This window comes from Electrona antarctica, assembly GCF_951216825.1.
Source record: "Electrona antarctica genome assembly, chromosome: 8".
Classification (NCBI taxonomy): Eukaryota; Metazoa; Chordata; class Actinopteri; order Myctophiformes; family Myctophidae; genus Electrona; species Electrona antarctica.
Window position 1 is genome coordinate 15,751,179 of NC_136789.1, and position 24,554 is coordinate 15,775,732.

The 24,554-nt window shown below is 44.1% G+C and overlaps 1 protein-coding gene across 3 annotated transcripts in view; it reads right to left on the reverse strand.

Annotated features, from left to right (window-relative positions):
* The window catches only part of LOC306928470 (homeobox protein PKNOX2-like), a 126,525-nt gene that overhangs the window by 5,379 nt on the left and 96,592 nt on the right, over nt 1-24,554 (reverse strand). For all 3 annotated transcript variants that reach the window (XM_079508608.1, XM_079508609.1, XM_079508610.1), the window contains 4 exons: nt 11,198-11,369; nt 8,304-8,489; nt 7,369-7,504; nt 5,672-5,769 (listed from right to left, as the gene is read on the reverse strand). In XM_079508608.1, coding sequence (XP_079364734.1) covers nt 5,672-5,769; nt 7,369-7,504; nt 8,304-8,489; nt 11,198-11,369 — 592 coding nt within the window. The remainder of the gene's footprint in view (nt 1-5,671; nt 5,770-7,368; nt 7,505-8,303; nt 8,490-11,197; nt 11,370-24,554) is intronic.

The following is a 24,554-nucleotide window of genomic DNA, read 5'->3' on the forward strand; positions in this document are numbered from 1 at the left end:
ACGTGCGCCCATCCTCCTCCAATCCCCCTCAGAGCCGGGAACGTGTGTTCCGGGGGAAGGCGCGGTTGAATTAATTGGCGGCACCGAGGTGGAGTGTGATTACCGGGAGCTTGTCGGCGAGTATAGCTGTGGGGCCGTGTTCTATTCCCAGCCCGCGTGTAGCTCTCTGCCTTGGCTGGGTCCTGGGTATTCACCCAGGTCTCCTCTGTCTGTCAAACACTGAATTACCTGCCTGACACTCTGGCCCACACGCACGCTGACACCACTTTGACAGATTGAACACTGCTAAACTCCCCTCGCTGCTCACCGCTGTTTTTATTCATACCCATAGGCCAGTGAGCTTGATAAAAAAAGGACCACAATAAATCTAACCGGGGCAGTCGGTAGCCTGCAATATACAGTACTGGTATCAAGAACACTTTGTTTGTAGCCTACGGTAATGACCCCAATTTAGTCATTATGCCAATTATGACTAACTCCAATTGTACTTATGGTTAACCTGCCTGTTATGAGCCTCCAATGGGAGGGTAGTGTGGCACTGGTCCGACCGCTCATTATGGTCCGACCCCAAACCCTAACCATACGGCACGTGGACGACATAGGGTGAGTCTTAACCGGCCACAGGGTTAGTCTTAACCGACCATGTCGTAGTCGGACTAACGGGATGTCGGACTAATGCGCAGGGCCCACTGGGAGGAAGTAGCATCTCCGTCATACTCTTCCCACCACTACAGACTGTAGGAGTCAATAGCGCAACAACAAAGATCAACCTCCCTGCCCGACTTCCCTTCCCAGAACACGGCCAAGTCGGTTAATATAGACGCTCAGCCAAGCCGGATGCACTACAGTGGATTCAAACCCCCTAGAGACTCCAGGATGGTGGACAGATAAACTGGACACCGCTGACAGCGTCAGCCTGTTGCACTGTTGCACTTGAAAATTGAATATGAAGGGTGTTCAAGGGGCAGACACAAACAATACCCACAATCCACTACACATGTACACTCACAAGTCCACTGTCAGGTAAGTATCATTATCACTACATATCATTACATTAGAATGGATTCTCTCCACCATTACACACACACACACACACACACACACACACACACACACACACACACACACACACACACACACACACACACACACACACACACACACACACACACACACACACACACACACACACACACACACACACACACACACACACACACACACACACACACACACACACACACACACACACCAGTCACAGTCACAGCCACACACCATAGTAAAGTACTGCATATCTCATATTCCATTTGTTCACCCCAGGTCCAAGACATGGCATATTGGACTCTGAAGGAAAATAAAAACTCTCTTGTGTGAACTGAGTGGTGCAGGCTGCTCAACAACACTGCTGGCTGGCTGTTATAGTGCTCAGTGTGAATGGCCCTTTTAGGCTGCTCAACAGTGCCACTTTAGGTCACCCAGGGGTACTGCAGCTGTTCCTACCCCAAACACAGACAGACAGACAGACAGACAGACAGACAGACAGACAGACAGACAGACAGACAGACAGACAGACAGACAGACAGACAGACAGACAGACAGACAGACATGGAGCAGTTAGGCACCGCTCCAAAAGGAAAGTGTATAAAATGTCTTCATCCTACATATTCAGTGGGCATGATTGTTGCCCATGAAAGATCTACTGCACTGCAAAGAACGCAAAGGACACAGGTAAGGTAAATACAATGGACTCTGAATTCTAAATTGCTATATTTGGAAACATTGACAATGCCTCTCAGCCAATCACATTGTGAGGTCAGAACAAACTGTGACATCACCACCCACATAAAAGAGTTTGCTCAAGCTTTTAAATTACATACTGCAATAGTGGACATCATTGAAGAGTAAGAAGTAAGAAGAATCATACCAGCAAAGCCATAACCTTGGAGTTTGAGCCAAGTGATAACATTGAGAATGTCATGGCCAACATCTAGGACAAACAACTGGAAGACGGTCGTATGTTTGACTTTGACATTTCCAAGTTAAAGAGGACGATGATGAACAAGTTTATTAGGATTGCGGTGAAGAATCTGCAGAAGGATTCCGCTGGAAAGAGGTGATCTAATCCTGAAAATGAACTATACTATAGAATCACCTCCTGGGCCTCCTTCCCCTCTCCCATGTGTCTTACCAGCCCCGGCCGTCGAGTCAAACTAGTGAAAATGTAGGTTGAGCTTGAGTCAAGCTATACCATTTAGAATGTCACCAAGTAGGGCATTACCCCCCTGACCAGCAAATACTGACTTTACTATAAAGAAACTGTTGATGGCCCTCCCCTGCCTGACAACATCCGCAAAGAATCCACCCTCCACGCTGTACTGCACCTGAGGGAAGGAATGGAGATCTTTGTCAAGAGCCTCACTGGCAAGAAGCACAGTGGTGCAGTCGGTAGCCCCGTCGCCTCACAGCTAGAAGGTCCCAGGTTCGATTCCCGCCGGGGACACTGTGGGTGCTGGGGGGGTGTTCTCTTCTCCACGTCATCAGCGCCCTGCATACCCTAGGTGGGTTTGGCGAAAGGCCTTTCTGTGTGGAGTTTGCATGTTCTCCCTGCGTCCCTTATACATAGGTAACCCTCACAAAAGAACATGCGGAAATCCTGGTGTCTATACTGCCTCCCTATGGCCAGCCGGGGAACCTGATGGAGGGGAAAGGAGCTGGTTGGAATAACGTGTTCTCTCCACGCGCTACGTTCCTACCGGTGAAAACGTCCCACTGGTCAGGTAATAAAAGTGAATTGGAAGTTTAAAAACAAATCACACTTGTGTGAAGTGAGGGGTGCTCTTATCATCACACACACACACACACACACACACACACACACACACACACACACTCACACCTGTGCATAGGAGGCGCTAGCACCCCTCACAAATATAGCCTTACACTATAGCCTTATTTATGACTCAGTGGCTCCATTTGTGCCTCTCGAAATCCAACCCTACGTCCTCGTCGTGAGAGGTAGAAGCAGGTAATGCTGACTAACAGGGCTCTGGTAAAACCTGCATAGGCTAATGACCTGAGCAGTGAATACATCAAGAATGAAAGAAAGTGCGAAAGAAGGAAAGTACGAAAGAACGTTGGTCCAACATGGTCTTTAAGACCATGGTCCTCTCTGGTAAGGCTAATCATATCATCAAGGATACATCAAGAATGAAAGAAAGTACGACAGAACGTTGGTCCAGCATGGTCTTCTCTTTTTTTTCCCCCTAGGTCAATGGTCTTTGACTGAGATTTGGAGATTGAGATGAATCTGAGATTCAGAGAGAACGAAAGAACGTACGTTGAAGATGTTGGCTGGGTCCAGTCCAGAACAACAACTATGTCCCAAAGAACAAAAGAATGAATGAAAGAATGAAAGGTTCTATTTTAAGAGCCACCTCCTCTCCTGTTGCTGTGACCTTGCCGTGGTGGAGAGGCTTGAGAGACTCAATGACCCTGAGAGTGTTGCCGCCCCGTGGGGGTACCGAGTCGACAGGTTCACAGGTGAGAGTCCATACAAACAACAGCAAAGTCTCTTTCTGGAATTAGTGTGGTGTTTCACTGTTGACACAACACAGAACTTAATTGCTTGGAGCTGTGCTGGCAATGTACGCACATGAAAAAAGTCATTAATACACTGTTTAGTAAACTCCCAGGCCAAAATGTATTAGGACAACGTTTCACCACTAAAGGTTTTCATCAGACCTGATGAACGTTGGAATGTTTAATACATTTTGCACTGGGAGCTGCTGGCCAACGTCCTCCTAACCCAAGTGAAAGTGAGTTCAAGCGGATCTTGTTCGCGAGGACGGGGAGGATGGTGCATAACAAAAGGGCCGTGTCAACAAGCATCTGCCAGTTGGGCACTGGCCTACTCTGGAATGCAAATAGAGAATGCATGCCACTCCCCAAATACCCATTGTAACACTGTCTGTGTCCCTTTTATGCCCATATATGTAGATCTCTATATCTGTCTGCCCTTGGCCCTTTTATGTCCATATATGCACATGACCATATATGGATGTACCGGTCAGATTGGCGGTTTTCGAGATGCGTGAACTACAGACGAACGGACATACAGAGTTTAGTACATTTATTGTAAGATAGTTGGAGTCTATGGAGTAGGCTGAGAGTTACAGAGGTAACATCTCCACAGTGATATGTTCATATCCACATCTCTCATTGGTGTTTCTAAGTACAGCCTTCTACTGTATCATTTTCATCAGCCACAGGGTATTATTGTTATGGATGCAAGAAGATACAGTATATTATTTTATTGTACAAAGCAATAATATGGATAGACAAGTATTACAATCTTTAGGGGTGTTTATAGGCAAACACCATCTATCCTTTTCATCAGCAAATGGTTATTGTTATGGTTGCCAAGATACAGAATATTATTTTATTGAATACAAAGCAATATGAATAGTCAAGGAATACTCTCCCTTTCTCTCTCTTTTTTTGCTTTAGGGTGTACTGTACAGGGAGCTCTAGAAGTGTTTTGACAGTGACTCTTCTGTTAGCTATTTGAGCTCCATTCTTTTGTTGTTTTGATAGTGAAAATACATAGATCATGAGTTGAAAGTACTGTGTGAGATCAATTTCCAAGGAATTTTATTTTATGCCAAATCAGATAAAGATGATAAAGACCTAGAACAATTTATGTTCATTGCCTTCCCATTTCAGAGTGGTACATGTACTGTATTGGGAAAGGTCTGCGGTAGTAGAATAAAGCAGTCTGATGAAGGAGAGATAATGGAAAACACATACAAACATTTTTTTATATTGTGCTCATGCCAACTACAGTATACAACACATAACTTTCTGAGCGTTTCTTTTCTCCGCGGGGGGTATTGAATTCACATTGTTTAGAAGTGTAAATCGTTATCTTAAAATGTGTGATATTGTTGCCAATCAATTTGACGTAACCCATATAACCATGGAAAATACTTGCTTCTGATAGGCTGTCAGGTGTACACACGTGTTCATATGCAGTACATGCATTTGACACGGTTTCTGCTATGTCTGACATTGGTGCATGTTGTAAATCTCCACATCATGTGCATTTGACACGGTTCCTGTTATGTCTTTAATTATGTACATTACATGTCCTACTAGATGTCTACATACATACTGCACCTGGTGGCCTAGGCTGTGTATGTACAGTAGATACCTGTCTTTGATTTTATTTTTTATTTACCTTTAGATTTTCCTCCTTGCTCAACCCCGCCCCCCAACCCCCTGTTTCACTTTCTGAAAACAGAAACGATGGAGCTTGCACAAAAACTATCTATTTCATCCACTTTACACTGTAAACCTGCGATGTGACAATAAAGTTGATTATGATGCATTGCCCCCCTGATGATAACTGGTACCGTGTCAACGTTAATCCTCACAGATTATGCACAGAGCCGCAGTGAAACTTCACAGCATAATCTTCACAAATTGTCCATAGTATCATGGGAACAAATTCCACTTTGTGTGTCAGCAGGCGGGTTCGTTGGGAGACAGTGAAAGGAGGACGCCTGCCGGGGACCTCCTCTATGATCACATAAAGTGCCCCTTTTAAAAGAACAAATCATGGCAGTGGGTGGGAGAGGATTATTTTGGACAAAACAGACGCTCAGCAGCTCACCTGTGAGTTCTGGATATGGATGGTTCCCGGGGCCAAAGCCTGAGTTAACACCTGCCCTTGTGATGTAACCATGGCAACCGGCTGGTACAAGGTCCCACCTGAGGGGATAATTTGCGGTTATGAGTATCAAGTGGCTTCCCTCTACCAGTGAGCTGTCTGCCAGCAGCAGTCTGATCCCGCATTACTTGATTGGCTTATTAACTTTCCACCAGACAACATGAACCATGTAAACAAGAGAGGGAAAGATAATTGAATGTGTTTCTCCTCTTAACCCTGAAGAAGAGATAATGTTGGGTTGGTATTGATCAGGACACCCTTCATTACAGTCTGTTAGAGCCTTCAACGTTTAGTGATCAAAGGCAAAGATATCGATTGACTTCGTGTTGAAAGGTGTTTCCAACATTTCATTGTAGACGCTCCGCATCGTTCACCCTGCCGCACTGCATGACGATATTGTGCGAGTGTCACATTAGAATAAAAGCAAGTTAAATTATTGAATGGCAAAATGATTGGCTTTTCCTGTCGTTATGTACACAGATCTGAAAGCCCAATTAGCCCTTCGCTAAGCCCCACCCACTCCACTCTGCGATGGCAAGCTGTCCTTCTCACCCATTGAGATGCATGTTAAGTGACAGGATTTCTCCATATAAATAATCGATCATTTCAGTAGCAAGAGCTTCAAAATGTCTTCTAAACTTATTCAGCCAGGCCTGCAGTAGGCTATGCACTGGACAAATGTGCCTGACATTATTTCAATAAACTAGAAATATGAGGAAATGTTAGAGGGAGAAACAGTATCCAATTCAATCAACTTACGACGTCTGACAGGAGTTTTCATTAATGCACGGTAAGACTACAGTGTTTAGTATTATTGCCATCACCTGGGTGGGTCAGTCGTAACTTTACTGACGTTAACCTGCGTATGTGTTCAACAACACAGCCATGCAAAATATCACTGACAGCTATGAGGTGACGAAAGCTTGCCATCCTTAGCAACGGTTTCTAAACTATTTGGATTGGCATTGGACAATCACTTTATTAGGGGTGGGCTTTAACGAAGGGCAAATTGTAACAAAGCAGGTAATAAAAGCATTGATATTATGCTGAATGCTTGACTTTCTGAGTAAAGTCTTAGTTAATAATTTAGGTCCTCCTTTTAGGTTGAGGGGCCGGGGCTTGATGGAGAGATGCATACTCAAAAGAAAGGAATTTGACAAGTTGTCACTGGTTATTATGGCATTGACTTCAAATAAAGTCTCTGAAAATCTATACAAGTTAGCTCTGAAACCTGCTTATAACCACTTTCAACCTGAGAGCTAAATTTCAGAAATTTCAGAAATCTACAAGCTATTTGATTCATTTTCTGATTCAGTTCACGGTATAAATGGGGCTTAAATGGTTAAACAATAACACTGTAGAATCTAGTTTTCTAAAGAAGTGCATATTAATGGGGGTGTCATCTGCTTACATTTTTTGTAGTTGTAACTGATTAATAACAGTTGTACACTGAGCAAATATAGCAATAATTTCAGATAATGCTTTCACACACTGTATTGCTTTCACACACTGTACTTGACAATGCAGTGTAGTGAACACATGCTCGGATGTGATTTCAAACTAACAGGGGTCTCTGCGGTTTAAGGTACTAATGAGCACAACAACGTTTAATGTGTGTTAGTGTGCACATGTCTACTCACCTGATAACACCTGGGAGTTAAGAGTTGCCATGGTCACGTTGCCCTGTTGCAGACCCCCAGTGGGCACCACAATCCCTGAGGGGTTAACAGAGCTGGAGACAGAGGTCATGGATGGAGAGGAGGTCTGAATTAGTTCCTGAGGGATCATAAAGAAGAACTAGTGAGAAAACCTAAAGAGCTCGTAGTCGTCTCCCTCATTTAAATGAAGCCTAACTCCCTCCAGTCCCAATTTATCCAGTGCTGTGCCGGCCGGGGTTATTATCTAAAACTAGTGACGTAACGGAAACTAGAGTTGACAGAACATTTTAGAAAAAAGGAAAAAAAAAGATAAATCATTGAAACTGTCTGTCTGTTTGGAAAACTAACTAAACTAACTCAAATATTAAGAGAAATTGTGTCAATATTCATACATAAGTCATTTAGCAAAATAGTGAAAATAGCCGATCTACAAGCTCACAATGCTAAAACTAATACAACCTAAACTAAACCTAAAAATTATCCAAAAAGAACTAAACTCAAATATCAAAAAACTGAACAGAAATTGAGAAAACATAAAGTCAAAAGAGAACAAATATAAAAACGAATGAACGATTCCAGACTATAATAACCTTTAGTTGGGGGGCAGCTTTGAGAGGAGGTTGTTTACTCACATGAACCCTATAGCGTCCCTAGTCTGGGTATATGTCAGAATAGATAAATATTCGCACTCACAACGTGTCACAACGCATCAACGTGAGCTTGTAGATCGGGTAGATCAGCTATATTCGGCTAAGAGATTGGTGTAGAGGGAAAAAAGGAGGGGACCAAGTAAATAGACCCCTGGGGGGCCCTGGTCAATCAAATATGAATGTACAGTATGTATGCATCCCTCATTCTCTCTCTCTCTCTCTCTCTCTAGGCTAAGACTCTGAACATATACAGGAACCATAGCTGACCTGGTGTAGGCCAAGAGAGGTTTGTGAGGGAGAATAAGGTCCTCCCAGGTCATTGCGGAGCAAGTTGTCGCTGTGCATCTTGGTCTTGAGGCAGGTGATGTAACGGTTACAGAAGTCCTTACAGAGCTCATTGACCTTCTCCAGCTCCAGCAAGTGGATCCTCAGCACCTGAATGGCCTTCACCATCTGACGGGAAAAGTAGGGTTTTATTCCTACATGTACTGTACTGTACTGTATGTGACAATGAAGAAACTTGGATCCTGAGTTATGCTAGACTTTCCGCATCAATTTTTGGCAGCCGGATTCATTTAGCAGACTTTCACACGGACAACTTTTGCTGAAGTTGGAAACAACCAAACCGCAAGTAATGTCAAGAGACCAAAAAAAATTGACCTTCTGCTTCCACGATGTCCACGAATTGGAAACTTGTTCTGCTGACTATAGCACTATATGGACTTTGCTGATTACACTGTTCGCTGAGCTTTGTTCAGCTTTCATACCCCAAAGGGGCTTTTTTCATAGTAACAGCTGCAAAACAAAAATGATGTGCTCATGTCCCTGTAATATCATCCTGGATACTGTACTGTAAATATTTCCAAAAAGCATGTCATCCATTATTCACCCATGGCACAGCTCCAGCTTTTTGAAAAGTCTAGGCTGAGCTGTCCACTATCCCCAGTGTATTATGTATGAATTCTGTTTAAGGGGGGATTTATTTTGAGTAGAATCTACATTCTAGGATACTAAGCTTACATGCAATTTTCCAAACCACTGGAAAATATTAATCTAATATTGGGTTGTGTATTCACTGTTCAGATACTTTGTATACTATTTTGTAGCTTTGTATACTACTTTGTATACTTTGTATCTGAACAGTTCTAAACTTATTTTGGATTTTAATACCGCTTGCACCATCAATGCCACAGACGAAAAACAGTCTAAGTCCACACTATTGATCCATAATGTATAAATGATAGATAAGGGTTCAGGACAACGAGGCCTTTTCGTGGAGGGGTCAGAATGAAATTTGGACTTAGACTGTTTGTCTGCGGTACTCGCATGACATCCCTGTTATTTTTGTCCGCTACATTTCCTGTCACTTGCTACTTTAATAATAATAATATTGGGAAGGTTATATTGTTAGCTAGCTCATTACATTATCACTTCTAACAAGTTCATTTTAACCCCCTTTTTTAATTCCTCCCCACACACAAATATTTCTGTGTTGTCACTGCAACACTCCCTGCGCCACCCAAACTTTGTGTTATTGAAGGGCGCTAGCCCCTCCTATGCCCAGCTTTGTGTGTTTGTGTAAACACAAACATTGAAGATAAAAGTGTGTAAACAGAAACATTGAAGACAAAAGTGAGGACGCAAATTGTGATTGGCCGGAATGAGATGATGTACAGTGTACCATTGGTCAGCCTTATCTTTACAGTCATGATCTATAATATTACAGCATCAATATGGTCCCCACCCCCATCCTCTCTGCATGACTTACTTTAGAGAGCTCTCCCTCAAAGTCAGCCCTCAAGGTCAACTGAATGGGCTGAAAAGTGCTGGGCCAAGGAGGAGATAAATCAGCTAATTAAACCAGACTCGTTTAATCAGGGGACCAGTAACTCTGGTGCCCATCGCAGTCAGTCAGGCCCTGCCACAATGTTCCCGTCCTGTGGATGACTTAGTGTCCACTGGGAGAGCTGCCTGCCTGCACTCGCTGCTCATAAACCACGCAGATGCCCAGTTAATTGACTGTTCAACACTTGTCGGCTTTACCCCCTCGTCTTTGTCTTCCACTGCAACATCTCCCTCTCCCGTCACAGTGAACATGATCAGCGCCCACCTACCGCTTCTCCACATTTTTAATTACAGCTAGCTGCTGTGTAAGGGGGCAGTGTGGGGGAGGATGTGTGGGGCTTAAATGAAAAAGGAGATATTGTTTGGCAGCAAAAACAATGAGACATCATGTAAACAGATAGGGCTATATATTTTATGAATAGCTTGTAATGTTTTATCATCTCCCCGTTCAGTCAAGTTAGGTTTACCAAAATCACTGCAATGCAGGCGACGGGCACAAGAACAGCAAAGTGCTGGTGCTTAGTGTTAAAGCTGCAATCTGGAACTAATTCTATTTGAACCACATGAACCCTAGTGTCCCTACTGTATATTGAACATTTTGTGAAAATAGCATCTATAAGTTCACAACCCGTCACACATGCAACAAGTTGTGAGCTTGCATTGTACATCTGCTTTTTTTGCTGAAGAGATTTGGTGTACAGAAACAAAAGGAGGAGGCCAAGTATAGACATAGATTTACTGAATAAAACGTTGCAGCGGTTGGAGGTACGTGGTCTCCCGAATCTTCCATTGAGACTCTGAGACCACCCTGGTGTCAGGTTGGAGGACACCTACTGACCGTGAGACCAGTCCCTGGTGTCAGGTAGGAGGACACCTACTGACCGTGAGACCAGTCCCTGGTGTCAGGTAGGAGGACACCTACTGACCGTGAGACCAGTCCCTGGTGTCAGGTAGGAGGAAACCTACTGACCGTGAGACCAGACCCTGGTGTCAGGTAGGAGGACACCTACTGACCGTGAGACCACCCTGGTGTCAGGTAGGAGGACACCTACTGACCATGAGACCACCCTGGTGTCAGGTAGGAGGACACCTACTGACCGTGAGACCACCCTGGTGTCAGGTAGGAGGACACCTACTGACCGTGAGACCAGTCCCTGGTGTCAGGTAGGAGGACACCTACTTGGTTGACAAGCACCACTGCCTGAAGCCCATAAGCAGGGATTCTGTCTTGGAGAGTGATAGAAATGTGGCCTCCCGTGGCAACATAATTCTATAGGAGCCAGCGTGGCGCGGATCCGCATCCCGGGGAGACTCACCAGATTGTCTAGCTCCGGGTCCTCACTGAAGAAGGGCTTGTGGTCCTGCTCCTGTTGGTGCACAAAGTTCTCGATGTCCACATCAAAGCTGGCCGAGGTGATGCATTCAGAGCCCTGTGTGGCCTGCTCACACTTCTCAAAAAGCAACGCCAGCAGAGGGAACAGTGGATGTCTGCAGGAAACACAGGGGCAAGGAGAGGAGGGGTGAACATATAAGTACAATATCTGCTATTTTTGAAAAGCCAACGCTAAAATCTAAAGTGACACAGATGCGTTCCTGGTTTGAATGGGTTATGTTAACCAAATGAACCGAAGCATTCTATTATATTCTGGGGTGGACTACAGATCTACAAGCTCACAACTCTGGGGTGGACTACAGATCTACAAGCTCACAACTCTGGGGTGGACTACAGATCTACAAGCTCACAACTCTGGGGTGGACTACAGATCTACAAGCTCACAACTCTGGGGTGGACTACAGATCTACAAGCTCACAACTCTGGGGTGGACTACAGATCTACAAGCTCACAACTCTGGGGTGGACTACAGATCTACAAGCTCACAACTCACTGCTCATTCTATTATATTCTGGGGTGGACTACAGATCTACAAGCTCACAACTCACTGCTCATTCTATTATATTCTGGGGTGGACTACAGATCTACAAGCTCACAACTCACTGCTCATTCTATTATATTCTGGGGTGGACTACAGATCTACAAGCTCACAACTCACTGCTCATTCTATTATATTCTGGGGTGGACTACAGATCTACAAGCTCACAACTCACTGCGGCTCGTTGTTTATAAATCAGCAATTTTTCGCATGCCACATGTCGTACAATTAAGTATAAATCAGGCTTATGTCGTTATTTGGCTCGCTGGAAGGGAATATTAGGGTTTTATGAGCTTCAGAATGTGGGGATGTGAACAAAAGTAAATAAGTAAAAAAGACTTACTTAAAACAAAGACTTACAGAGAATGAATGCCATATATATTTAAATTCCATTTAAACTAATGCCACAATAACAGTCTCAATTAATTAACAAGAATAAGCATAGATGATCTGTCTTCACAGGATTAAGTAAAATGTTTCATATCTGATCGTGCATACTTGCCAATACTAGTGGTGGAAAGTAACCAAGTAAATTTACTCAAACTATACTATTTACTTCTACTCTGAGGCAAAAAAAAATACTATTTACTCCACTGCAATTATTTGAAAACGTAGTAACGTAAAAAACATACATTAACCAATGTAGCCCTACTATATACTTCAGCTTTTCAAAAAATAGCCAATCTACAAACTCACAACATGTTGCGATGAGTCGCATCACGAGCTTAGATTGTATGACAAGTTTGGAAAAACTATACTTTTCCTTTGGTAGACGTACTAAAGTGAAATCTTGAATGCAGGACTAGTATTTGATATATATGGTATGTTAATTTACTTAAGGCCTTCCATTGCTCTGGTTTTAAACAACATGAAACAACGTGAATATAATGTAGACAATATTCAGCAGAGACATCTTTAAGTGGGTGCAATATGATACAGCGATGGGGGAAACATCATTCAGAAGCAGTTTGTATGCCACACATTGACAGCTCCTGCTGAATTCCTTCACAACAAGCTATAAATTATGAGTTCCACATTTTTTGAGTCAAGTACGCCTCAAGACTCTGCAGGGTGTTCAAAGAGGTCCTAGCCTGAAAACACAGCAGCTGCCTGGTTCTACTTGGTGCGGTTGGTAGAATATAATAATACCAAAAGTTTGTCGCTTTTAAATGTTTGTCCGCCTAACGAAAGGGATCCTGCAAATAAGAGCCATTGGAGTGGCGACAAATTAAGATGAATTAATATGTCTATTGTCTATTTTAATTTATTGTAAAGCTTATCTGCATCTCTCTATGGTTCTTTGTACCATTAGTGCCACCACTGGCAGCCTATGTAGACATCTTTAAAGCAGAGCTCAAGACCTATTTTTTCTTTGCTTGTTTTGCTGCCTTTTTTATTGTTGTCTTATGCTATTATTGATTTTGTTTTGATTTTGTGTTTTATTATTATTTATTTATTTTGCTTTGCTTTTTGCTCTGTAAAGCACTTTGCGCTGCATTTATGTCACGTTATGTCACTGTTATGTGTGATCTGAAAATACCAGATATACAAGCTTGTCTATTTTCCGCCGACGACACCGCCGTACGACAACATCTAAACCAGGCTTAATGTGGTGGTATATGCTGGGGGGGCACTAACCCGTGGCTCTCATTTGCAGCCTTTAATAGTCGTCTATATTATACTCTAATCTGACTGATCCCAATTTAATGTCGCTCCCTCAGCCACACGCGCTAGGAATACTGAAGAGGAAGGTCACGTGCACAGTGGGCGGGCTGCAATATCATTAAATGTGTCTGTGGAGACAGAGAATGAGATTGAGACATGGAGAGAGGGGGGAGAGAGAGATGGAGAGCGAGAAAGAGAGAGAGGCGGAGGGAGGGAGGCATGTTGGGATGGAGAGAGAGAAAGAGAGAGAATAATGTTTGTATATCTAGGGTGAAAGGGGGGAGGGTATAAAGTGCCAAAACAACCCCATTAGCACATAAGGAGTAATACTTTGTGGGAAAGAGCGAGGTACTGGATGTTTACACAATTGATCTACTATATAAATGCACCATGTCCATGTGTCTGACCGTGTGTACGGCTGTAATCCACGTAGCTCGATAACCGTTCGCCCCACCAACTTCAAAAGCGACACACGCGCTCCACACCCCCACAGGGAGTTCAGTGCCCGGTGAGTCGGTCAGACGCACGGTTGTCCAGAACTGCCACAAAAGGCCTCTGCCCAGGCTCTGGACAGGAGCCCATGGAGCTGGCCTGTTCTGACGTGATAACACTCCATATTTGTCCGACCTTCATGTTGAATTAAAGTTATGCAAAGTTATTCCAAACTGAACAACAGGGTGCTGAGGGCCCCTACCATCCTCTTAAATAAATGTTCAACTGTATGACATACAGTACAATATACAGTATGAAGTCTCAACCCCCAACATGTAATAATTAATTCTATGTATGTATGTAATAATTACTATTACTAATAATCAGCTGCTGCTCTTGTCTGAGGGTGCAAAAACGTTACATATTTTACTATTGACAAATGGGAGATAATTGTATTATTTGTTTAATTATTTGTTTGTTTGTTTTTTTGTTTGTTTATCTAGCCATGTTATTTTGTATTTCCCAGTAGGAGATTGTTATATTGTTTCTTTCTGTCTTTAAAGATTAATCTCTGGTATTTGTAGAGACAGGAAACCATGGCCATGAGAGAGGAGAGGAGAAATGTGAAACAAGACAGGGGTCGGATTTGAACCCGAGTCTTCGCGCTGCTAAGGAGCTTAATGATCTTGTGCACTAACTAGCTGAGCCACAAGGCACCCCTCAGTTGAATTCAATTCACCTCCATTTAAATGAAAATGTGCAGAAAAGAATAGGACAACCGGGGCAAAATGTTGAATCAGTCTTGCATAAATTAATATTTAATTGCATTTTTCCCAATTCGTAATCTGTAATTTATGTATTTATGTCATGGAATGGAAACACCTTATACAAGTGTCTCTGAAATGTGTGAAGTTGTTATAAATGATTACATGACTTGCTCATTGAACGATGTGATAGCAAAAATCATGTGGCCTTTCTCATTGTTTCTGTAAACCCTGTACAAAGAAAACTATACAATGATGATAATTAAAATTATGTAAGACTTCAAATGTGCTATTGGTATTGATAATTGGAATGTTTTGGCATTGAGATAAGATGATGTTTATCAGCAGTGTGTACCGAACACTATTCTCTACACAGATAGAGAAGGATTGAGTGAAAACACACACTTTCTTCATTGCTGGGGGGCTTTCTCACAGCAGTTCAACCTAGAAGAATTTGCCGGAAATTGGAAACATTACCACTCTCAAGCAAACTTGAACCGCGCGAGGCACCACGAGCAAGCGAAAGCGAGCGAGTTGCCGCGTCGAACGCGGCAAAGTCCGATTGAGCCGACTCGCCACAGTTCGAGTTGCGACACGAAACGATAGGCACAGAATAGTAAATCATGTTCTGGTGGGAGTGTTTGCTCCGACTGCCACTCAAAGTGGCTACTGGCCAATCACAGCACGTCCTTGCACAAGTCCAAGTACAATCGTACCAAATCAACCCCTTTGATATGAGAGACAATATGACGATTTTTCCGTCTCATTCTTTTCACTCGATATTTTAGTTTGAATAAAGGATGCACAAGCCTATCTAATGATAAATGCAATGTGTGTTTCACGTTGAGGGGGACACACCACAGGGCTCAGTCAGCCTTCACCGGCACGAGGCAAGGTGAAAACACTAGCCTAGGGTGGTTTGTGTGACCTTTATACAGGAAAATCAGGATTAGGGTAGGTAGATGGAGTGTGCAGTGGCATGTATTTTTATGAACGTGAACGCAACGATGGTGGTACCATGGTGGTGCATGTTTGTTCAGCCTCTCCGTCTGCTTGCAGCCGCTGTACTGTGAGCCCCCCTGCCAAATGCGTCAGCTTCTATCTGCAGTGCGACGGAGTGGAGATTGCCGACTGGGGGATCATTACAAGGGCCATAAAAGAGCGATTTGCAGGACGACCAGCAAGTGGGGAGTCAGCAGCACATGTCCTCCCCCCATCCCCCCCCACCCCCCCCCAACCAGCGCCGCCGCCACCACCATCACCCTGTCGCTCTGTGCCACGGTGGGTCGCCAACAAAATGCTCCAAGATGGCGAATCAAAGGCCAGCGGGGTACACACCATGACTTAAACATGAAGGGCAGGAACGTGCATGGCGGCTTTGTGTGGATCCTCTCCTCTCAGGCAGGAGATAAAAAGCACTTGTTTTTCATTGTGCAATGTGCATAGAGGTGTGATGCAAAGGATGCTTGATAACAAAGAATACTAACATGTTTTACAATTAGATTTTTTTACGAGTGAGTGAGTGAGTGAGTGAGTGAGTGAGTGAGTGAGTGAGTGAGTAAATAAAAAATCACACCCATGTGAAGTGAGTGGTGCAACTCCGCGTGGGGGTCCCCGGGGGGTCCCAGGAACTTCCAGACCCACAGGAACGCGCCCAGGGTGCTAGCCCGGTTCCGGCGAGCCGCCCCGCGTCCGAAACGGTTGAGAAATGGTAGTTATCGTGTGGCGGTCCCCGGGGGGTCCCCGGAATATCCCGACCCCCAGGAACGTGCCCAGGGGGTCGTCCCGGTTCCGGCGAGGCTGCACAACAGTGAGTGTGTTAGGCTGTGCAACAGTGACACTTGGTGGTGATAATATTCTATTTCCGTGCTTGGACCCAGGGACACAGCCAGGGACACAGGGACACAGCCAGCCAGCCAGGGACACACATAGCTGTCTATAGGAGTGGTTGCACCACTCAAAAAACAGGGCGTCCCCGGAACTTCCAGACCCACAGGACCGAGCCCAGGGTGATGAAAACCAACCAAACGCTATTTTCATGCTCAGACACAGCCAGGGACACAGGGACACAGGGACACAGCCAGAGACACACAAAGCTCCTGTACTGTACTGTCACACCCAAAATCATCATATATAGAGTTAATGTGTGTGCGTGCGTGCGTGCGTGCGTGCGTGCGTGCGTGCGTGCGTGCGTGCGTGCGTGCGTGCGTGCGTGCGTGATACTTGGTGTTGAAAACCAACCAAGCTCTATTTTCATGCTCGGACACAGTCAGCCAGGGACACAGCCAGAGACACTCCGTATAGGAGTGGTTGCACCACTCAATAAATGAATAAGTATAATTCTTAAGAAAATAGTACACCGTACATGATGACACTAATATCTAAAGGGATCTCCAGTCCAGTGTTATTCACAGCTAAAGGCCTATTCATACCCCAGTGTTAGGTTATAAGGTGACCACCGAAACGGTGGTTAGTAAAAACAGAGAGATGTGTTTGGGTGAGCGGTGAGACGCTTACCAGCGCGGCATGACGTCATGTTGTAGTTTTCCCAACCCACAGCGGTGGTCACCTTATCACCTAAAACTGGGGTATGAATAGGCCTTAACATGTTGGTCCTCGGGTGGAAGCAGTCACGACGGCCCAATGCACCAACTTTGTCGACTCGTAACCCCAGTCTTGCAATAACCTTGCAGACCACCCAGAGGCTGCAGAGGGAGATGTGGGGGGTGGTTTAAGAGGGTTCAATGGGAACATGTTTGTGTGTGTGTGTGTGTGTGTGTGTGTGTGTGTGTGTGTGTGTGTGTGTGTGTGTGTGTGTGTGTGTGTGTGTGTGTGTGTGTGTGTGTGTGTGTGTGTGTTTCCTGTGCGTCTGGGTCTGAGGGTCTCTTTCCCAGCACGCTCCCCACTGTTTGCCGTCCTAATCACGGCTGCTGTACGCTCCTACAGTATATTAGGACCCAGTTTGTGGTGAAGTCATGCTGTGCTTGATCCTGACAAGCTCCCCCCCCCCCCCCCCCAGTTCCCTCAGGCTACATGTCTGACGCGCACCTCGTGCTATAGAACACACATAATAATAGGTAAAGATGTCTTTGCTGTCGGGTTAGCCGATCTACAAGCTCACAACGTGTCGCATCGCAATGCGTTGTTGTGAGCTTTTAGTTATTTTCACTATTTCAATTTGAAATAATAATAAAAATGAACGGCTTTGGGACATAATGAGACATAATGAGGTCTCCCACCCGACAGGGGCGATATGCAATCTGTACATGCAAACAAAAGGCATGGCTGTGCACAACCTATACACACAGACAACCTCCCCCCGGTGCATATCTTATTAAATTCTGCCTCCATTTCTCTCACTATGCCCCCCCCCCCCCAGGTTGTCCATAACCTGCAATGCAGGATGAATGGTCCTGCATGGTGCACATGCTGTACACTCTGTAGTGTGTGGCCCGTAGCACTTGCCCTAGCCTAGCCCCTTAGATAGCACATTATGTAGACTTAGATAGTATTTTAAACAGACCTATAGCTTGTTACGTAGACAGCTCTAGAATTGCACTTTATGTAGTCATAGCACTTTATAGTACACATGTATAATATATTATATAGTATATAGTTAACATAGATACTCCACTGTTACGTTCTTAGTTTATGATTCATGATAACTACTTTTTATATGTGATGTATGCCATGCTTTTTGTTATTGCTTAATGTAAGTCGCTCTGGATTAAGAGCGTCTGCTAAATGCCTAAATTGTAAATTGTAAATTGTATGTGAATGGTCCTGGTGCTGTACACTCTGTAGTGTGTATGTGAATGGTCCTGGTGCTGTACACTCTGTAGTGTGTATGTGAATGGTCCTGGTGCTGTACACTCTGTAGTGTGTATGTGAATGGTCCTGGTGCTGTACACTCTGTAGTGTGTATGTGAATGGTCCTGGTGCTGTACACTCTGTAGTGTGTATGTGAATGGTCCTGGTGCTGTACACTCTGTAGTGTGTATGTGAATGGTCCTGGTGCTGTACACTCTGTAGTGTGTATGTGAATGGTCCTGGTGCTGTACACTCTGTAGTGTGTATGTGAATGGTCCTGGTGCTGTACACTCTGTAGTGTGTATGTGAATGGTCCTGGTGCTGTACACTCTGTAGTGTGGATGTGAATGGTCCTGGTGCTGTACACTCTGTAGTGTGTATGTGAATGGTCCTGGTGCTGTACACTCTGTAGTGTGGATGTGAATGGTCCTGGTGCTGTACACTCTGTAGTGTGTATGTGAATGGTCCTGGTGCTGTACACTCTGTAGTGTGGATGTGAATGGTCCTGGTGCTGTACACTCTGTAGTGTGTATGTGAATGGTCCTGGTGCTGTACACTCTGTAGTGTGTATGTGAATGGTCCTGGTGCTGTACACTCTGTAGTGTGGATGTGAATGGTCCTGGTGCTGTACACTCTGTAGTGTGGATGTGAATGGTCCTGGTGCTGTACACTCTGTAGTGTGTATGTGAATGGTCCTGGTGCTGTACACTCTGTAGTGTGTATGTGAATGGTCCTGGTGCTGTACACTCTGTAGTGTGGATGTGAATGGTCCTGGTGCTGTACACTCTGTAGTGTGTATGTGAATGGTCCTGCATGGTGGACATGGTGCCTGGTTTCTGCCAGACAGCAACAAAGAATACAGTGATTCTCAAATGTGTGTGCCAGCTCACAACACATCACACACAAAATAATAACAAAATAGGGTAAAAGAGATGATTGAGATTCTATAAGAACTAACTCATTTTGCTGGGGACCCACTGGAACCCCTTCAAGGACCCCTGGGGATAACCCGGACCCCACTTGAGAGCCATTGGTAGAATATACTCCTACTTGAAAGCTTAGTCAAGCTTTCCTCCCAGCGCCATTGGCGGACAAGCTTTCAAAGACAACCTTGAACGTATACTGTATGCTGTGGTCTTCTCAAGGGAGCTTTACACTGCATTATGATCTTTTTTCTGCAAAAAAGACACACAGATTGCTAACTCGGGCCACAAAACGTGGACTTCCTTTCTCATCCAAAAGTCAAGCAGTGAGGAAACTCATAAAGGCAAATATCTGAAAGAAACAAGCCAATAAACCACTTGAGCTTTGACACAGTTTCCTGCATTCGGCAGCGGCTGAGCAGCAACACATGCCGCCCTCTTAAAAAGGAGGAGGTGCAGAGCTGGTTTTATGCCTGTCAAACACGGAGCTGTTGGAAGTGTGGCACACACAGTAATGATCAACAACACGTTGTCATGGCTGGTAGACGGCGTGGTGTGCTGCCGTAGATGGGCACGGCATGCAAGTGTCCCCGTATAAGATGCCATTCGGGAACTTGATTAATTCAAAAACCGTATCGTGTGGATCTCGAGATCCACACAGGAACATTTGGTGTTTTATGTGGATCTCAGACCTCATGTGGCCAGCCAGTGACATCATTCGTTTACAAAAGTATCTATGATGTCACTATGATGTATGTAACCATGATGTATGTATGATGTATCTATACTGTATGATGTAACTATGGTGTATCTACGATGTGTCTATGATGTACAGTATGACTATGAATTTGGTCACGGTTTCACTTTCAGCCAGATCCAAGCCCTATTGACTTCTATTATAACGTTAATGTCGGGCAGGCTGTTTTTTCCTTTTCGTAAATTAATGCTAAGCAAAGCAAAGCAAAGTTAATATATTTACCCAGGGTAACTGGACTAAGCATCAGATACTTGTTTACAGCCAGGCCCTGCTCATAGAACATTTCATGGTAGTGGTTCAATGCCTTGCTCAAGGGCACTTCAGCGGTGGTAATTTTAACGTGCCGGTCCGGGGATACGAACTGGCGACCTTCCGGTATCAAGACCGCTAGGCAAACCGTTCGGCCACCGCTGCTCATACTACAGTGTCATACCAAAGTAACACGCAGTTTGATCTTGTCGATCTGCTACTTTTACTATTTCTGAATTTGAATCTGGATTCAAAGTCAGTTTTGGACATTGCACATTTGGACATTTCCACCTGACAGAGATGATAAAATGCAAGTTAAATATTTAAATGTTAAACACGTGGTACTGTACCCACTGGCAGTGCTCACAAGAAATGTAGCACTGATTGGTTTGCAAGATTAGCCTCGGATAAACACACACAGACAGACACCTTGACCGTTTATAGAGGGTCGTACACAGCCAATAAGGGCAGACATATAATGGTAGTGTAAAGTACAAACAAACATTTGAGAGCCAGTATGTGTAGATATGGTCAAACGTGCAGGATACTGTGTACTGGATGTGATGTGTTTCCCTTGCAGAGTTTCACCCTCAAATCATAATTTCATGAATGCTCTCCACAACGAGTATACATAATATAAGCAGCCAAGTTTCTCATGCTCAGTTTCCATTTCAGTATGAGCTAAAGAGTCAATGTTAACCTCCTTACAAATGCATGCATACTGTCGTCTCTGTCGGGTGGAAACCTCATATGTCCAAAACTGTTACTTTTGAGGCTTCTAATTAAAAAAATAGCAAAAGTAGCAGATCTACTAGCTCCAAACGCGCCGCTTGAAGACCGGCTACCTTTTTGTGACGCTGTAGTGTGATCAATTAGGATGTACGGAAGAAAGTGCAAAAAGTTAGAATATGGAGATACGAGGTTTCTTGCCCCACAGCAACTATAAGCAGCCGAGTTTCAATGTCTGTACGTGTTAAAGGGACTCAGTGTCAGCATGTTAACCTCCTTACAAATACATGCAAGTGTATATACGCTCAAATCCAGTCTCAATGCTAAACGCAAAGGCTGACCATGCAGCGTGAGAAGAGGCTTTCAGCAGCCAGGAGCCCTACTGTGGTGGCGAGTGAATGATAATATGTCCCAGTGGGAGGTTTACATTACAGCATTGGTCTGTTTATACAAGGATCTCACCACTGTCAAAGAACTGGAGAAATCCTACTCCTTTAACCACGTGAACCCTCTAATCGTAGCAAAACAGACCTGAGTTGCAACTGTACTTGGACTTTTTTCCCCCGTCTACACCAAATCACTTAATAGCAGATAAAATAGCAGATCTACAACCTGTAGGTCGACTATTTTGGGATGAATGTGTTTTTTCCAGATTTGTTTGTTAGCCATGCAGAAGTGTAACATTATTTACAGTTGGAATGAGGACTTCACCCGAGGACTGACGCTAACCAGGTCAGGCTCATTCCTCATCTGATTTCACATCTTGTAAAAGCAATAATGAGCACTCAAACGTCTGGTACTTCGTTGTAACTTCTACAAAAACAAATTTCACCCACTGTTTTACTCTGTAAATCTGTGACGTGACAATACAATTCTAAATAAATAATACCAAGAGGTTTCTTGTTAACCAGTAATCTTGCTTCTATCCACAAAATGCATTATTTTAATCCACTACTAGAAGACCTATATATCGTGCAAGATGTCTGCATCATTACAGTGTACCCACTGCAAGGTCTGAGCTGCTCTGCTTCTCCTCTCTATCCTGTATGTGTAGTATACTGTGTGCTGTGCGTGCGTGCGACCGCACGTGCGTGCGTGCGTGCGTGCGTGCGTGCGTGCGTGCGTGCGAAGGAAGGAAGGAGGAGGGAGAGTGTTCCAAAAAGCCTGTGTGGATCTAGGCGGCTGATTTGGAACCCCCATCCCCACCCCCACCACCCGCAGCCCCTCCAAAGATGGCTGCTCACATCAAAGGGAGCCTTGTATCTCAGAGGATTTTAGAAATTCAGCCGCAGGCTTGGTGAGGACTTTACAGCAGCAAGCCTCAGGGCTGAGCACAGGGGCTCGCACCTACTCAGACAGTAGTGGCGGATGCCCGCAGGGGGGAACCCAAGGAGCCAGGGCAGAGAGCCGAGCACAGAGTGCAGTGTCATCACTGCAGGCCTGAGCGTGTATTTTGTGAGGCAGCTTTTGTGTCTCTTTCGGTGAGACAAACTGTGTCCCACGCCAGGAGACTGCTGGAGCGATTAAGAATGCCTGTATTTTGAATAATTTACTTCATAAATAGATAATCCTAGCTCATTATAAGCGGGCATCAATATTGTAACGATAAGCTGAAGGATGACTGAGGTGTGTGTGTGTGTGTGTGTGTGGTTTTTTTAATTGGTGTTTGGTTTTCAGTTGCCAGTGACTTTCAAAGTGATTATTTTTTTAAGCCCAAAATTATGCTGCAGGTGAGGAAGTAATGGTAACAAATCAAACAGAAAATCACCACCTTCTCTGATTAGAAAGAAATAACTAATCTAAATATGAAATTGTATGTATACGACCCATGGTAACAAATGTTAATAAATATATAAATATGTTAATTGTGTGACATTTTTCCAAAATCCTCAATGATATTCTTATTATTCTTCACTTACTGTCAAATCTTAGATTTAGATGTGGGGTTTATATCCAGAATAGTCAAACAGTGCACAACAACAGGTGATTTGTATTTTCATTCCATCCAGGCAGTTAAAGACTAACACCACTAATTATTAGCTAGAGTACTATTCTGCCCAGGAGTGCTTGCGGCAAATGAGGCAGAAAATGAAGTGGTATGCGCTTCTTAAAGGTGCAGTAGTAAGTGATATATACGCATATATTATTTGTTAAAATAACTTAAATAGCTCTATATTCTGATAGTAATTATGTAGTGTTTGTTCAATAGCAGGGGTCTAACCGTCTCTCCAGCTCATTAATAAACAGAAGAAGAAGAAAAAAACATTTTGTGAAAAAACAGTGGGTTGCCATGCCAATTCCAACCAATCAGAGGAGCGCAGAGCCATAGAGTAAGACAGAGTCACGACAACTCCGCTCACTTCATGGGGCCAGTCCAATGGCGGCTTTCATACATAGACTTCTATTGGCGAAGAGCATAGCAAACAGTGACGAGTCCTGGACCGGAAGTTGACAGAAATGCATTGGACTCAGGCAACAGCCCAGCTTTAATGATCTCAAATCCCTTTATTTTAGATAATATAATTTTTAGTAATAGTATACATTACAGAGACTTTAGTTGTTACTGTACAATACTTTGAAACAGTTGCTCTTATTTGCGCCGCCCTCGTTGAAAACAATGTATTTCCAACTCCAGCTTGTCCCAGTTCAGGCTGCATGAACAGTGCTTGAGCGCTCAGTTTTATTTTCTGTCTTACTCTATGGCTCTGGTACAGCGTAATGTCGTAACTTTGTCTTACTCTATGGCTCTGGTACAGCGTAATGTCGTAACTCTGTCTTACTCTATGGCTCTGGTACAGCGTAATGTCGTAACTCTGTCTTACTCTATGGCTCTGGTACAGCGTAATGTCGTAACTCTGTCTTACTCTATGGCTCTGGTACAGCGTAATGTCGTAACTCTGTCTTACTCTATGGCTCTGGTACAGCGTAATGTCGTAACTCTGTCTTACTCTATGGCTCTGGTACAGCGTAATGTCGTAACTCTGTCTTACTCTATGGCTCTGGTACAGCGTACCCGTAACTCTGTCTTACTCTATGGCTCTGGTACAGCGTACCTATTGTCTTACTCTATGGCTCTGGTACAGCGTACCCGTAACTCTGTCTTACTCTATGGCTCTGGTACAGCGTACCTATTGTCTTACTCTATGGCTCTGGTACAGCGTACCCGTAACTCTGTCTTACTCTATGGCTCTGGTACAGCGTACCCATTTGTCAGCTTCATTGTGTTCCAGTTCTGATTTGTTATGCTCACATCTTTGCATCGTCCCTGCAATAGACCATATCCACATGTTGACATTCTGCATTGAAAAAGCAGGGTGGCAACAGGGTGGCATTTCATTAACAACTTAATGGCATGATGGTCTATTGTTTATCCCACATCCTGTATGATTCTCTCTCCTGATTGGATACAATTG